The sequence below is a fragment of the Agelaius tricolor genome, unplaced genomic scaffold (genome assembly GCF_023055355.1).
Source record: "Agelaius tricolor isolate 1412-34295 unplaced genomic scaffold, bAgeTri1.0.p SCAF_4, whole genome shotgun sequence".
NCBI lineage: Eukaryota > Metazoa > Chordata > Aves > Passeriformes > Icteridae > Agelaius > Agelaius tricolor.
Genome location: NW_027269264.1, coordinates 15,445,598 through 15,463,733, shown reverse-complemented (window position 1 = coordinate 15,463,733; position 18,136 = coordinate 15,445,598). Strand labels below are relative to the sequence as shown.

The following is an 18,136-nucleotide window of genomic DNA, read 5'->3' as shown; positions in this document are numbered from 1 at the left end:
AGATGCAACATCTGTCCTTCAACTTACTTTTCTACTAAAGTGGTAAAATTTTAGTAACAATACCATTACCTCTTAAAAGTCCATGCATTTGTTTTTGAGGCAACTGATAGGGTTTCAAAAATAAACATGGGAAAAAATGCTATAGTTTTTTCTCCAATTACTTCTCTCGGTACCATCAACACATAATAGTAAGGACGGGAATAAACTCATTATTTTATAAGAAATGTACAGTATTTTAGTGCACAGCTGTTGATTTGATTAATATAAGTGAACTTTGTACTGCTAAGAAACACAATTAATATACGAGGAAAGTAGGTTAAAAGTAGGTCAGCAATAGAGCAAGTGTTCTTAACCCAACTAGCATTCCAGCCTCCAGCTTGAAGCATAATGTTAATTCCTCATATTCTAGAGTGTTAAATAACACTGTAACTAGATGCTGAAGACAAGAATCATTCAACATTATCCACCCTTGATCTTTACACAGAATTCCCATGACATCCACAGAACTTCTACAGCTGTACAAACTAGAATAAAGTCCATGGCAAACACAGCTTTCAGGATTTGCTCTACAATAAATATCACAAGCAAAAAAGAGACAGCAAATGTTAACTTTTTATTTCTTTTGAACAAAGGTTATATGAAACAACTAAAATTATTTTTATTTATGAAACAATTATTTTAGAGCCATCTTGCAGGGAAAATAAGCAATTTAAAACAATACATATACTTTAATAGCTTCTCTACCAAAAAGATCAGTGGTTAGTATGACATCTTCTAGTACTCTTTAAAAAAAATAAATGTCTCAGGCACACTGTAAACTTTATACAACATTGTTTAATCCCCTAGAACATGAAGGAAGTGCCTTTATGAATAATCACTTATTGAAAGATTAGTTCTAGATAGAAAAAATATATATCATTATGTTAAAGATGCTATTTTTCTGAAGAATATTTTTAGACCAAATTCTATTCACACTCCACCCAACTATAGACCACAAAAAAAGCACAAAATCCGAAAGAGGCGAAACCTTCTTTCAGAGCCCTCTTGAGTAAATTAGACAGAATTATTCAATCTAACTAAACAGGGACAAAACAAAGCAAAATAAATCTAAACATATTAGTAGATTTAGCACACGAACCTGTAAAGTTTTCATTATTAAACATCCTTATCATTTCCAATTTAAAGCTTTGGTAATACTCCTAAGTTCTGAAGGAGTTGACACCAGTTGTTTATAAAGAACTCATTACACAACAGTCTTCTGTTTGTATACACTTAAGGAAAGTACAGCCTTGGGCAGTCAATTTCAGTATAATCAAAAGTCATGATGCAGACTTCAGCTACCTAGGGCAATCAAACATCAGCTCTGCTTGATTTATGTGTCTTGCCTCAAAGTGCTTAAATTTTATCCTAGAGAACAAAAGCGCACATATAGGTCATATATCTTACTCAGTTTTAACTTTTGCCCTAATAAAATACTTCATTTATATAGAACATTAAAGCATATCACATTTATCCAACAAGTAATTATCTTCTATTAATACAAAAGTAAAACAGGACATCACAGAACAATTGCAAAGCACACAATAAAGGGGTGTCACAGAAATATGCATTTTTTTGAGCCGTTACAATCAGCGTATAGTATAGACTAGCAGGCACCTCTGTTAATTTATTTTTTTAAATAAAGAAATTTGACAACAAAAGGGTCCTCTAATACTCAGAACTTCTGACAGCTGTAACTAAACAGAACATATTGGCACCCAGACATATAACCAGACAATTTTGCTAAGGCAAGCACAAGTATGTCAATTTTTATTTTTACACTCCTACCAAACTTTGAGCAAAAGAACATGTACATGTGCGCTTATAGCCTTCATTCCTCTGTAAAGAGGACAGTGAGATCTGCTTTCTCCATACCTGCTTTAAACTTTGGAAAGGAGCCCTGACTCAGGGGCGCTTGCCTTAATGAGATTTTGAATTTCTTTGAATTTCGGATGTTCTTTATCAGCTACCAGCTGCAGCAATATCGCTTCACTAGTAGTAACTATAATTCCAGTACGTGCAAGACGCTGAAAAATAAAAGAGCAGAGAGAAATCATGTAAGGTATTTGCAAATGTGAATGAGTGAATTTTGAAAGAAAAGATGCATTTTTAAAAACATCTCCTATGAACAAAAGCACTGTCAATTCCATTCCAGCATTACTTAGTGGTACAATTTATAAAGCTAGGACAAAAAACTGACAGAGTTTAAACTTTTCTATGGCAAAAGGCTGCCCTGGATTACAAATAAGGCTTTCTACTTGAACTAGATTCTTTCCCCAAGTCAGATTTAATAGGCAGCAGCCCCACACATCTTAATAACAACCCTTTCCCCTTGCATAACCCAGAGGACAGCTTTCTTCACTCTCATGCAGATGAAAGGCCTGGGGAAAAAAATAAAATAGCAAGGTCCAACTTAACAGCATTAAGCATTAAGAAATTGTAACAATTTCTCTCTTAGTCCTTGTTATGTACGACTACTTCAGCTTTTGGACTACAGAGCACACTAGTAGCAATAATCTCTGGAGAAAGAGGAAAAATCTCTTCTACAGACATTATAAATCAAACTGGTACGACAGCAGCTCTTTTTAAATGATGTTTCGCCCCACGTTGGGCCGCCACTTTAATAAAGCCTCTGATTTGGCCTTATCATAAAGCAGAGCAATAGGGCTCAGGAGCTCAGTCCCTGAGTAGGGACTGGGTGCCCGAGGCTAGCTTGCTCATGCCAACACCGCAGGGCTACCATCCAGCAAGCATGCTGATTATCAGCTCTATAGTGATTGCAAGCTCTCAGGATTTCAGCTCTGCTTGCGAGGTAGTGGTGTCCCGGGCTTGAGGCTGCAGCAGACGGAGAGAGAGGAGAAGGAGAAGGTGCAGGCTGTTCCACGGAGATGGCTTTATTTGGGGAGGTCAGTGAAGGGTCTCTGCTCTTCTTCTTCTAACTAATGGGGTACAGTATGCTTCTTCTTATCTGGGTTGGAAAGGATCCAAGCTTAACCAATGGTAAGGGGTTACCATGACATTGCCTTATAGGGTTACAGAGATAGGTTAAGGGCGGAGGACAGGGAAACAGGAATTTTCTTTTGCTGTTTCAGCATTCCTATTGTTCATATTCTCCATGGTGCTTTTCCTAAATCTATGGGGTTTACTACATTTCATTACAGACAGTAACTCCAGAGTCAGTTCTCACAGGCTACAGGATAAAATATATAGCTGCAGAGAAAGCAAAACCAAAAGAAGTCTGCTAGATCTTTTAAGTGTGCAACTCAACAGGGCTTGGGCTTCACGTAGCCCAAGGTACAGGACTTACTATAAAGTTATTGGACTTTTAAAACTGTGGTTGTTGCTTACATAACAAAGTTACCTTCAGCAAAACCTGATCAACCCATGCCCCCCATCATCTTCCCAGCCATCATACAGATGCTTTGGCAGTAAACCTCTTCATAGAGTCAGCTTTACCTCTCTCATCCTCTACTCAGCTGCATGCTCCACCAAATCTAATGGGATCCTGAAAGGGCTAAGGGAGGGCAAGTGGCAGAGAACAGACATATGTACATACAGGTTTCAACTGTAATCATTAAAGTAAAGAGAAGCTCCAAACCTTCCAGCTCTTCAATTACAAACCAACTGATGGGTGAAAGTTACTAACTTTAAGGGACCAACCAGTAAAGTATATGTAACTACAGTCCACATAACAACAAACTAACAACATTGGATTTACTGAATTCAATACTTCCTACTTGCCATTGCAGCAACAAGCCTCTCAACGTTCTTACACTGAAACAAAGTAACTACTTTCCTCAGCTCTCCTACTCAGTAGAACCATATTTGTTAAAATTCACATGCATACAAAAAAGAAGAAAAATAGAAAAATTAATACGAAATATTATGGCAATGTTTTCAACATGAGCCTCTCCAAGAATACAAAGGTTTTGGTTTTAACTAGCATGGATGAGAAAAAAAATCTAGACCCTTAAAAAAATCATTTCTGTCTGTGAAATGTTGATTGAAAAGAGAGAACACCTTCTCTTTAAAAGCAAAACACACCATAACATTTCAAAAGAGGCTGGCATTGCCTCATATCTTCTCTAGGACTAGATATTATTTTTATAAATTTTAGATTAGCAGAAAATAAGAGATACATTTGCTAAGTATATTGGATGATTTCCAAGGAAATCACAAGTTTTCTTAGAAGAGAGTCTTTGAGAAGGAAAGTATCGACAGTATGTTGCATCCACACTGCAGAAAAAAGTAGAAAAGACAAAGAACAGAAAAGAAATCCAGCAGAAGCAGACGAAGCTGTCTCAATCTGAGACCAAGCACTGGCATAGGACATCTTCATCAGACGGGGCAGATTCAGAACAGTCATACTCTTTGGAACAACAAAGATTCAGAATAGTCACATCCTTGAACTTTTGGGTTGAGTTATTTCATCAATGAAAATGTCAAGATTTTTTTGTTTCTGAGGGTTTTTTTAATGAGTTGTTGCCTGCTGTCATTTTTAAGCACACAACAGAAGTGGAAACAACCTGTTATCCAAGCAGACATGAATGCTTTCATTACCAATTAAGTCAAATTGCACTTCCTAGTACACCCACTCAAATATTTGTATATTCATCACCAGCACAATCAAAACACATGCTATGTGATGGGAAATGTGGAGAACTGAAGGGGCAGGTGAGACCAGATGGGAGTTATTTGGGGCTACTGAGGTTATCACTGCAAAGTCCCTCTTTATTATTCTTGAAAGGTGACTGTGAATAGAGAAGGGCTGTGTTATTGTGAAAAGGCAAATGTTACATTCATCTTCCCAGAAAGGTATGGAAAAGGATCCAGGAACCCCGGTCAATAAAGCTCACCTCAGCTCACCAGCTTGCATAAGTTTGCATAAGAGACAATGTTAGACTCATTTATTAAAAAATGTGACTAGGAACTGTGAGCTGTATGGTGAAACTAAAGCAGGATTACCCAAGACTTTGGTACGTTGCCCACTTCCCCCATAATGCCACAGTCAACCAGGATTAAGGACATGTCCAATTTCTGTTTCTCCTGGTCTCCTCCTCCCAAGCATGCCCATGTCTTGCTTGCTCTAGCCCACATCCCTTGGTAGCACATTTAAGTGAGGCTCTGTAACACAAGAAGCGGACAATGTTGATATGTGCTGCTGCCATGTGCAGCAGAGAAGGTGTTGCTGCTGGCTGAACTCCGCACAGCAAGTGTTGGCTCACTCATATTGTAATGACTGACAACACAAGGGACTACAGAAAAACGCTTTCTTTTGCTTACTGAGAACACGTTGCAAAGGTGTGCCAAAAAGTTACCAAAAATGGAAAAATTTACAGCTTTTGCAAGCAATCACACTTCTAAGATCAATACCTTTTTGCCTAGAAAGTAAAGCAAAGCTAGCTAGTCACTCTTTTAACCTTTATTACATTGGCCCAATTTCTATGCTTACAGACACATTGTAAGTAATAAATGTACAAAAACATACACAATAAGGCCATAATAAGGTCACAATAAGGCCATAGTAAGGCCAACAGATTTCAGGTTTTCTATATTTGTTTTGTCTCCTACTGCTGCTGCACCACATTGATTTGGGAAGTCCATGACTTCAGTCACTCCTGTACTCTGTGTGTGTCCCTATGCTCTATGTGACAGTTGACATTAGGTTTCCACTTAATCAAAGTCACGGGTTTCATCAATCACTGTGTGCTGGGGATTTCTCTTTAGCCTTTAAGAAATTAAGTCTCCTCAAAATCTATGAAAAAGCATAACATGCTGTGGTTATCATTAGTTTCTACTTCAAATAATTATTAGGGCCTGAGGCAAAAAAATGCAATACTTAATGTATGTATCAGGTTTTGACTTTCAACAGTGATGCCTGTGGGCAAATTAGGAGTACACCATCAAAAAATCATTTGAATGAATTTGCTACAACATAGTTGTATGCGCTTTTAAATCTTCTTGTTACATTTATCTCCACTTTCTCAACATTTAGTTTGCCTAAGCTCCTAAAAGCAGGGGGGAGGGGAATGTTTACTATAATCAGGGTCTTGCGATTAAGCTTTAATTTGCACTGATGAGGAAAAGCAGGAGGAGGGACAGAGGTACAAGGAGATTTGAACAGGATCCCATACTGTATTTCATTGCACTTTAAGAATTTCAACACCTGAATAAATACTCTGGAACAACAAAGCCAAAAGCTTTATAGCACTTTTACTCTGCTGTAGAGATAATACTGCATAAAGGGATATGCTAAAATACTAGTGTTATACAGAGCAATCTATATTGTACGGAAAAATCACTGTTAAATTCCAAACATTCCAAACTGGGTTATGCATATTAAATTATAATTCAAGGAGATTAAAAAAAGCCAGTACTTCTTCTCCATTTTTAATGCTATTTTAAGAATCAGAGTACTCATCTCTTCTCAAATCTACTTTTATCCACTGCTTTGTCCATAGAAATTCCTTGTTAGCCTACAATAAGCAGAGAACTTAACATACCAACCCAAGGTGAAGAAAACCCCAACTAAGAAACTTACTTCAAGAGCAAACATTCTGTCCATCATACTTCTTGACGAGGTGGCGTCAGCTACAATATGAACTTCCAGACCTCTGCCAATTAATTCCAATGCTGTTTGCTGGATACAGACATGAGTCTACAGGGGAGAAATCAAAGGCAGAAAAGCCACCAACAAACCATCATTATGAAATGAAAGTCACACAACCACAAATTAGAGTACATAATTAATTAGAGTGCAAATATGTATTTTTCTACCCCTGGCAGTATGAGGGAACTCAATATGCATTTTAAATGCTAGTTAAGACTGTGACAAGTGCCTGTAGTTTACAAGTATCTCATCTCAAATTCTTTAATGAGATAATATTAATGACAACACAAAAATACTTTATTCTGTAGAGGATATCTAAGCTCTAAGTAATATAAATTATATAAATTGAGTTGGTTTGTTTTAATTACACAAAGAGATGCCCATTTGAGGGCCAATAAACATTACCATAAACCAAAAGTAAGAATGGACCTACTTCTACTCCGAAGAGGACAATACTCCGGACACCAGGGATCTCTGCTAATGCCGCTTCAACTTCTGGCAACACCATTGAAAATTTTGTCTTGGGAAGTACAAGTTTAGCTCCTGTTAAATCAATTTCTTGCACAGTGCTGCCAAGACCTTTGGGATACTGTTCAGTGACAATAACTGGAATTCCCAAGAGCCGTGCACCTTGGAGCTGTAAGAGGACAGAGAGAAAAACATTTTCAAAAAAAGGAAAAAAAAAGAAAACGTAGAACAACAATAACAAAAACATTGTTACTATCTAATACTAAGTAATAGTTAAACTGTATGTAAAATAATAAAAAAAGTTTGCAACGAGTGATCAAAACTCACTACAACATACCAGTCGTTGGCCCACGCTGATGATATCACCGAAGTATTTGATAGCAGGCCGGAATCGCTCTTGCATGTCACAACAGAAAAAGACAGTGCTTGAGGGTGTCAGGTTGCCCAAAGTAGTAATCTGAAAAAAAGAAGAAAAGGTAATGTTTTCCATGGCAGTGGATATCCCTTCAGAAATGCAGCAGAATGAGGAAGAGTTTGCAATACATCTGCTAGATTATGGATTTATGTTACTTTGAGTCAAAATAGGAGACGAGTTTTTCAAGCCTAATTTTGTTATGTTTCTGAAGTAAAATGAATAGCTGATACTGAACAGTACGGTATAGTCATCAATTTTTATTCACGATTTTATTAGGTGGGAAGCAGAATTCCACATAAAAGTGCATGGATATTTCGGAACTCTGAAGGGGGGCAGAGGAACACACCACCTAAATAATAGCAAAAAAAAAAGTACCAAAAGCAAAATTAACTCTTCAAATTCATTTTTAAATCCACAATTCTTGGAACTCAAATAGACTCAGGATAAATTAAAGTTTAAAAAATTCATACTTCCACTTGCTTTCAGATATTGTATGTACATATATTTTCAATACTTCCATTGTGTAGTCAATTTGATTTGTCTATGACATCTTTTTGCACAAGTCTGATGAAAGTCCAAAGCTAGAAAGAAAGTAGAGGAGACTGTAAATATTAGAAACCAAACTGAATGCATTTTAATGACAAAAGTAATCTCCTAGAGTTTCCCTCATACAAGGTACCAAGTAGGGTAGAAGGGAGAGGATAAGAAAAATAAAGCAAATACTTAACTTTCTTACACTTAGAAAGAGTGCTTTGTATTTTTATAAATAAATTACTTGCACTACCGGTTGAACCAAAGTATAGGGCTTCAGATGGAAGCTACAGGGAAAGAAAAGAGCTACATACTATCATTTAGTTGTAAGGCAACTCAAGAGAAATTACGTCCATTCAGGAGCTTTTCAGCAGACAGATAAATCGAATTGAATAAAGAGCTTCTGGGAAGTACCCATTAATTATATACACTTCATTTTCTGCAATCTGAGGTTGTAATGTTTTAAACTTAAACAAAATTACAAAATCTGTAAAAGAATGTATTTCGGAAGACTGCAGGTGTATTGGGTTAACGTGCAAGGTTTTGGTAGTGAGGGGAGGCTGTCAGGGTGGCTTTTGTGAGATGCCAGAAACAGCCTCATGTCAAGAGAGCACTAATGCCAGCTGAATCCAAGACAGATCTGTTACATCAGTGATGCTGGTGACAACTCTATGCTAACATATGTAAGAAAGGGTAAAAAAACCCACTGTCCAACAGCAGCTGTGAGAGGAGGGTGAGAATATGTGGGAGAAAGAGCACTTCAGACACCAAGGTCAGTGTAGGAGAGGCAGGAGATGCCCCAAGTGCTGGAGCAGAGATTCCCCAGCAGCAGCTCCTGGTGCAGACCATGGTGAGGCAACTGTGCCCCTGGAGCCCATGGGCTTCCACAGTGGAACAGAAATCCACCTGCAGTCCATGGAGGACCCCACAGCACAGCCTTGAAGAAGGCCTGCAATATGCCTTAAAGAAGGCTGAGACTCTGAAGGGCCCTGCTTTAGTGACTCTCTGAAGTGACCTGTGACTGTCGAGCCCATGTGCAGAATGTCTAGGAAGGAATGCAGCCTGTGGGAAGGATGCATATTTGGGAAGTTCATTACATACTATCTCACACAGGAGGGACCCCTCTCTGGAGCAGGGGAAGAGTGTGAAAAGAATGAGTGGGAGAGGTGAAGTTTTATGAACTGACCACAAACCCCATTCCCCATCCCTATGTGCTGCTTGAAGGGAAGAGGTAGAGAAGTTGGAACTAGAGCTAAACCAGGGAAGAAGGGAGGCATAGGGAAGAGGTGTTTTTACATTTGTTCTTATTTCTGCTTATTTTACTTGGTTATTGATTAGCACTATATCAAACTGATTTCCCCAAGTCTGTTTTTTCTATGAACAGTAATTGGCAAAATTCCTCTGTGTCCTTATCTTGATGCACAAGCTTCTTGGTCATATTTTCTCCCCTCTGTCCTACTGAGGACAACTGATGGAGCGGTTTGGTGGGCACGTGGTGGCCAGTCAAGGTCAACTCACCACAAAGGAATTGGGAATTGATAAATATTAATTCCAAAACTTTCACGGATTCACCACATGTCTCCAGAGTAAAATGATGCTGATCTCAATTCCCAAGGCCATGCTTAATAATAGCAATGCTTAAACATATGCAATGGCCTGTTCAAACTGTTGGGAAAATTACTTGTATGCTAACAATTGCAAATACTAAATTCCCTCAGTTCTCAGATTCATTACACCACTACTGCCAAAGCAGCAAGCATTCATAAACATGGTTCCTCCAGTCCTTGTGAGCCAAACAGCAACACTCTTAATACAAGCAGTTACAGAGGCAAATGCAGTAACAACCACAGTGCAGATGATGTAACACTGGGCTCACTGATACCACAGGAAGACAGAAGAGCATCACAATAGGCATTAGGGAAATCTTTTTCACCAGGAAGATACAGCTGCACTGAAAAAATTTACCACAGATGTGAGATTTTCAATCCTATGAGATTTCAGTATTCAGCAATGCAGCAGCTGATTTGATCAAGGGGCTAGGGAAGACAGCCTCTAGATACTTTTCCCAAGTAACACTTCTGCAACTCTACACCAGGTAATGAATGAGGTCTCGGACCAAGAAAGATTTGACATAAAATTAAATAGCCACCTTGTTCTTGAATACCATCCATCATACCACATCATTTGCCTGAACAATGAAAAAGGCAGTTGGCAGGCAGTATTAATGTACAATTCAACACCACAGGGAACACATACTGTGACCCATTCCCACTCTGGCACTTATTACCATCACAGAAGTCAATCATGACATTTAACTTTCCTACTCCTAAGCAATAAAAACAAAAAAAATGGAATAAACAATATTTATAAGTGTGGTTCCTACTGTGCCATTTTGTCTTAGCATTTATATGACAAGCAAAGACTATCATTTTCTCCTTTAAATCTTTCCATCACTTTAACAGCTGCACCAGAGGAGGTTTAGGTTGGACATTAGGAAGAATTTCTTCACAGAAAGGGAGATTAGATATTAGAATGGGCTCCCAGGGAGGTGGTGGAGGCGCTGTCGCTGAAGGCATTGAAGGAAAGACTGGAGGTACCATTTGGTGCCATGCTCTAATAGATATGGCAGGGTTCAGTTATAGGCTTGACTCAATCTCAGAGGTCTTTTATAGTCTAACTGATTCTGTAATTCTGTAATTTTTTAACATCTGTCTGAACCACAAACCATCATGGACTACAGAATAACCAACGCAAAGTTAATCTACTATATGCACCTTCCTCTGCCAGTGCAGCAGATGGCACCACCACCCCTAGCAGAGGAACAAATGTGAATAGAGTCGGAAAGTCTTCAAGAAGCAGCATAGTCTTCCCCTACGGAAGGATCAAACAAACACAAATAATATTCTTCAGAGATGACCACATGGTCTGACCCATCAGAGACAGAATTCTTGTAAAACCCATCCCACAGCTCTGTTACCTTTGCCTTTCAGTGTTTTCTCATCCATACCTCCTTTGCTCACATTTATGATTATTACTTACAGTTAGGTCCACAGTGAATTTGAAACACAAGAGCATTACAACCCTCCCTCACATGGATAACCACGTGCAGAACTTATTACCAGACCTTAAGAATCAGAGCTTTAGGTCTCCCTTTAGGCCTTCCTTTCCTACTCCTTGTTCTAAAACGTATCTAATGCTTTTAGTATTTCTTCCTACAAATTGTTTTCATGGTCCTCCCTGGGGTAGTTTTCAAATTGCAGTCTGGAACGAGGCACTCAATACTACTATCACAACAGTGTTTCTCTGCCCATACTACTTCACTGCTCTAGCAGAGCCTCAAATATCAGCCAATTCACAGCCCTTCCAGGCCCTGTTTATTCTGTACTTTCCAGTACAGTATTTGCTCTTTTCATAATGGATGATACTTAGACTCCTGAGGTATATTTTAGACTTATAAATCATCCCCTGAACTCTCCCTCATCTTCTGTTTGTGTAGCTGATTATTTCTACATTGCTACTTCCATTTTGAAATGCATCTTATTGCACCTGGTTTTTCCAGCTTGTCCTGAAATACCTGAAGTCTGCTTTTTCAGATGCTTGCAGCTCCTTCCAGCCTGGGATCTTCTACAAAAACAGTATTTGCCCTAAGTTTTGTCAAGGAGAAGAACAATGGAATAATTAAAAACAGTGGGTTTGAAAGCCATTTTATATAGCACAATTCAATTTTATTCTGATTTGACAGTGAAGTGCAGAAGAAAACTGACTGTCTTTCAAGCCACAGAGTATTCTTACTATAGACTTCCATGGAATCTCATATGTTTATGTCAAGAAGCACAGGGAGCTGGAGCAAAACACTATATCTGCTTTTCTTTACTGTCAAGTTGGTTTCATATGATTTAATTTATGCCTTCAGATTCACGCCAGCAGCTCTCTAAAATAAAGTTGTGTCAATTGTATATTTGCTAAATAAATGCTTTTACAAAGTCTAACACAAATAATTCATATATTGATTTTCTTATTTATTTCTGATTAGCTTGCAGTCTGAATTGTGGCAGAACAAGAGGAAACTGGAAGAAGGAGGCTAAGATCAAAGAGTCAACACTTGCTGGTGTTACATGGAAGACCAGATGTGGGCAGGGCAGAGTGCAGCAGAAAGCAGTTTGAAATTAAGTTTCATAAACAGTAGCTAACAGAGTCCATAAATAAATTCATGTAAGTATTTGCTATGTATAAAGGAAAGGTTTAGTTTAGTAGTTCTTTAGTGTGCCACATAAATCCTACAACTCACTTGCTTTCAATGCCATCCCCTCCCCATCTACAAGAATGCTGTGACACTTCCACTTCACATCTGGCAGTGAAAATCACCCAGACCTCCCCAGTGCAACATCCCAAAGAGCTGGGGTGAGGGCAAAACAACACCTAAACATCAAACCTGGGCTGGCACATCAACACCTGTTTGACTTCACTGCAGAAAGAGGCAAGCTGGGCAAGGACTGTAAGTCACTGCAGCCACACAGTATCTGCCTGAATCCACCCTGCATATTACATCTACTCAGCTGCAATACCATTAAACAACTTGAACTCAAAATAAAAGTTAAAAAAAAAAAACATCAAAACCCAAATGACCTGAAGTTCCCCTCAACAGTACATAATCATTTCCACTTGTTGCACTTCATTTCTCTTAGTTAGGATTTTCTGTCCTCCAGCTGAAGGTTGCCCACAGCACAACCAGAATAGGTACATCAAATGGTCAAGTAACCTGATGCAGCTCTTTTACCCAGCTAAAGAAGTCTAGGACCTTGTCCAGACCAGGATTTAAAGGTATGCTGTCACGAGTTACATACAGCTTTAAATCCTACTCTAGAAAAGACCTAGGTGGGAAAGGAGAGGTGCTTTTCCACATCTATTTATCATCTCTGCTGATTATTATTATTATTAATCAGACAAAAATGTGATTGAGATGAAGTACTATAATTATAGGTTCAGCTTTACAAAAATATTCACATATACTGACTCGCTTTTTATCTGTTCTTTACCTGTTCAAAGTCCGGGAAATCGTGAGACTTACAAAATGAAGTTTCCTCACAGTATTTGTAATGAACAAGAAACTGGAAGCAAAGAAATAACCCCATTTGACATCACTAGTGACGTCATAAATATCATGTCACCTACTAAAGGTTACATACTAAAAGGGCAGACTGGGGGATGTTGCAACCTTGGTATTTCAAGAATGGCACAAAAGAGACAACAACAAAAAGAAGCTACCACCTTTTCTTCTGTATTTCTTAAAGAAAATTGGTAAGATTCAGTTGTACTTTGCTGCCTGTATTTCAAATGTTAAAAAAATGGATCAATTCAGTTGGATGTATTTTAAGAGAAAAACAGGTTACAAGTATTTCAACTTAGTAAAATAAATATTTATCTTATGCTAAGCTAATGTGCAGCCTTTTACATGTAATTCAGCATTTAAAAAGGACAGATTTAGTTAAAAAAACACATGATGTACATATAACTAATGTGGTACAAAAGTCTTCAGCAAAATTTAAAATTACTAAAATGCTTGTTACAGAGTAAAGATATACAAACAAGGAGTCTGGATTAGAGAAAAAAAATCCTCTTTCAGTATTTTCAGCCCCTTTTCCCTCCCTTCTTTAAGGTCCCACATGCTGCTTTTCAAAAATCTTTGAAAAACTTATTTATTTAGGAATGTAATAGTTTATCAAAAATTGTACTTTCACCCTAAAACCCCCAAATAGAATCCCTGCAATTTATGCTTTGGCTTTTCCAGGTCTTCAGAAAATGGACTTGGGTTCCTGAGGTAGTTAGTTCTAGCTCCAGACTATCTGAGTAATACCAGGTATATGGAATAAGAGTGAAAATATGTGTATTAATTGTTATATTTTATTTAGCTTATCATTCAGCAGAAGTTTTTTCAAGACAGATATGACTGAGACAGCAACCTGTCTCAAAAAACTATCCTGAAATAGACATACTTTTATGCAATGGTTTCAGCAATAATTTTACCCTTTTAGCTTCAGTATCTTAAGGTTTACCAGTTTGTAAATACAGAGTACAAGCCCTCCTGAGGAGAAGTCACCTTGAAGTTATGACAGTAACTGTGAAATAGTCTCTCTTGGCTATGTATTTGCAAGCTGCCTAAACTGCTCTATTACACAGCTGTAATGTGCATACAGCTGTCTTTTCTTTGGATATCACCAAAGTCTTTTTCCTTAGTTCTCTCCCCCAAAAAGCAGGTACAACAACACTACAGGAAAATACAATAACTTTTATAGCACTATTCTACTCTATGTAGAGGTGATTAAAGCGGTCCTGCATTGCTTCACCCAAACTACAAATGTTATAGTCTCCTGTTAAAAGACTTTTATAAGACTTTATTTATGAAAAGCAGATGCAGTCCCTCCATTTGAGAGAGGCCTGAGGAAATGTCCCTGTCCACTGCATGTCTGGGTGGAGGAGATTCGAGTTGAGGAGTGGCAGCCAGGCAGAACATCACAGTGCAGTGCTCCCCACCAGCCTGCCTAATGCTGCATGGCCATCAAAAGCTTAAGTGACTGTTTCGTGTCAGGACATCTGGACCAAACAAATGTACATATATGAGGATGGTACAAAGGCATAAAACAATGAATGAGCAAACGTCCCTGTACAGATCAAGCTTTGAAATGGGTTCATGGAGTGGCTTTCCAAGGGCAGCATATGGTAATTCCTCCATGAGATTACTGCCCCCCTCAGCTGCAGGGACAAGAAATTGAAACAGCCCAGTCGAACATCATTTGATGCTGACATTCTGTGAGCTATTATACCAAAAGGCATCCTTCTATGACAGGCCTGCACAGGAATAAAAATGGAAGGATAACATACCAGAGATTAGCTCCCTTAAAGGTTAAAATCCTACCTCCAACTAAATGCCTACATATACCTCATAAAACATGCATATAAAAACTCTGAAATTGTCTAGTGATACAGCTGCTAGCATCTCTGAATTTTAATTTTAAACCAGAAATATCTTTCTAAATATGAAAGTCTAATCACATCAGCAAACAAAAGTTGTCCCTCTTGAAACATACATCCAAAACAGTGATTCCACGGACTATGCCACACACAGAGTTGACAAATCAATGTTGTGTGTAACTGCAGATAAATCATGGAGGAAGGGAGGGAGAAAAAGCGGGAGGGAAGGAAAAAATGGCATATAATAGTGGCAATGCCTGAATGAATACACAGAAAGTATAATATTCCCATCACTAAGTCCTAAAGGTCTTTAAAAGCTCAGCTGTGTCTGTATCATACCAAATGTTTCTCAAACAAGTGATCTCTGAGCACCTGTCTCTGGCTTAAGGCAAGCTGACTGACATCATTGTGATGTTTCATTTGAGACATCTTCAGCTCATTCACAGCTGCTGAAACATATCAAGGAATAACCCACAAATACCATCCTTTTCATATCACCAGCTGCAACAGAACTGCAACAGTATTGGTGTAAGTAGGCAATCAAACAGGCAATAATGCATAAAATATTGGTTCATCCTGAATCCCTGCAGTCAAAGCTGTATAGCGCATTTGCACCCTGGGAGTGTTGTATCCTTGTCTCAGTACTGACCTTTATTCCAAGACGTATGTCCTGCTACAAATGCTTGAGCTGCATTTACAGTTTCAGTGCAGAAGGCATCTGCAAGGGAGTCTTTGCAGAGTAGTGATCTGCATGCACAAATGAGAACCAAATTTTGACCTGAAACACTGTTATATGCCCAGAATACCCAAATTCTGTTTTTAAAATCCTTGCTTCCATTAACATCTATACCAACTCTTTTTGCAAGCTGGAAAGACTATTCCTTTCCAGTTTTTCTGATTGGGCCCCCATAAATTACAACACAGAAACAGAAAAGTTTTAAACTGAATATAATGAGTGTATATGATGTGCTAAGAATTTATTAAACCAATTTGCTCTTCTTAACCATTCTTTCCATACATAAAGTTAAGAATAAAAGATGCCAAAGGCACCCTTAATGTACAGTGAAAGCAAACAGACCACCTTGAGAGTTTATGCATACAAGACACTATGATTAAGCAGAGTTTACAAACAGGATTAATTAGACATTTCTGAAAACATTAAGAGAAGACAAGCAATGTTTCAGCTCTCATGATAACAGTTTTCCAACATCTGAGAAGTGTTGGCTAGGCAAACTAAAATTTCCTAATTATAATTTTTTTAAAGTGTTCTGAATGAAAACAGCAATGATGTGGGGTTTAATCCTGGGGTCTGTTTTGGTTTGTGGGTTTTTTTTAAGTTGAATTCTTAGATACGGGAGAAAGGAAGAAGCAATGTGTTTTGAGTGGAAGTATTAGAGCACAACTTGCACCAATCTCTAGCGGGCATAAAAGTATCTTCATAGGAAAGCACACGTAACTGCATCTATCTGGCAGTCTGGCTTCCTGGTTTGTGGCTACAGAACTACCAAGCTATAGACCTGCATATCAGAAAGAGCTTTTTGAAGCAAAGAGGGATACAGAGGTCCTGATGAACTACAAGCCAAGACACCGAGCTCTGGCAGAGCCTACTTTACTGGCACTCTCCACCTCACAGCATTACCCGCGGCTAAGGCCGGGTGTGACCAGCCGCCTGATTTAACGGAGAGCATTGATTACTTCAGCGACCTGACTTGTCTTCCCATTCATGACGCCCAGTAAGTTCTGGCGAGCCGAAGGCAAAGCCCGGTATAGCACACGCGCGTGGCGCAAAGCGCACCTGCCTCCCCGGCTTGGGAAACCAAAAGTTTCCACGGAGAGACAAGTGAGCGCGGGCTGTGGGGACTGCGCCCACGGTCCCAGCCGGCTCCAGGATCCCTCACTTCTCCCGGAAGGGGCCGGGGCCCGCCGCGGCAGGACGGGACGGGTTACACACACGCACCTGTGGCGGCCGCTCTCACCTGGATCTGCAGCGGGACCAGGCGCACCTTGCAGCGCTCGTTGACCAGGAAGCCCTTCGGCAGGTCGATGTACTGGCTCCACTCCTCGGCGAAGAGCTGCACCACGAACTTACGGTGCATGTCTATTTGGTCCCCGTAGAGGCTGAGGAACTTCTGGATCAGCAGCTCGTAGCCAGCGCCGTGGGGCACGCTGGAGGGCCGCGCGAAAACCGAGAAGCAGAAAAGGACGGGCACGGAGCCGCCGCCCGCTGGAGCGCAGCTCCCGCTGCCCGGAGCAGCACCCGGCTCCGCCGCCGCCATCTTCAGGGACCGCCGCGCCGAGCCCCGCCAGCTCGCTGCGGTCCGCGCCACCGCTCCTCCTCCCGCCGCCTCCTCCCCCCCGACCGGCCGGGCGGTGCCGGCGGGCCCCAATCCCGGCTGCGGCTGCTCCTGCTCCTCCTCCCCGCCATGGGGCTCGGCCCTGCCCCGCACCCCCATGGGGCTCAGAGCGTTGCCGGGGTGCCTTCATCGGGCGGACACGGGGTGTCTTGGGGGGGAGCATGGTGCTTTCCCTGCTTAGGCGGACAGTGAGAAGAGCAGCCCCACACGGGCGCACTTGCCCTCGTCCGGGCGGAGAGAGGCCGTGTATCCCGGAGAGGAGCAAGGGGACACCGCCGCTGTGGCGGCCCCGGCGGGGCCCTCCCAGGGTCGCGCCGCGGGGCAGAGCGCGCTGTGGGGTGCGCGGGGCAGGGCGGGCTCGGAGCGCGGGCGGGCACCGGGCCCAGCCACGGCGGGGACGGGCGAGGCCGCGTCCCGTGCAAGCTGGGAAGGAAACCTGTTGGTAGAGCCTGAAACATGCCCGGTTACTTTGAAGGGTGATCCAGCCCAGATCTGTACTGGGGACTGGTAGTTGAGTTCTCTACGAGGCTTCCTTCGGAATTGCGCTTTCTGAGCAGCGGGCGGTGCCCGAGCTGCGGGTCCGAGCTTCCAGCTCCCTCCACGGATGAGGGGAAGTGAGCAGGATAGAACGCATATTTTTTCCTTCGTAGCTTCATGCTCTCTACCATATTTACTTTTTCTCCAGGGATGACTGACAGCTGAAATTGTTGCCCCTATTTTTGCCATAATTACCAGAGTTTCTGTTACATT

General features: G+C 40.6%; 1 protein-coding gene across 1 annotated transcript; it reads right to left on the bottom strand.

Annotated features, from left to right (window-relative positions):
* Window positions 1-594: 594 nt before the first annotated feature.
* Window positions 595-17,387, bottom strand: ISOC1 (isochorismatase domain containing 1). The gene is made up of 5 exons (XM_071424719.1): window positions 17,009-17,387; window positions 7,455-7,574; window positions 7,083-7,286; window positions 6,581-6,697; window positions 595-2,066 (listed from the first exon to the last, which is right to left on the bottom strand). Exons 1-5 carry the CDS (start codon window positions 17,306-17,308, stop codon window positions 1,920-1,922), a joined length of 888 nt encoding a protein of 295 aa, XP_071280820.1. The 5' UTR covers window positions 17,309-17,387; the 3' UTR covers window positions 595-1,919.
* Window positions 17,388-18,136: the final 749 nt, after the last annotated feature.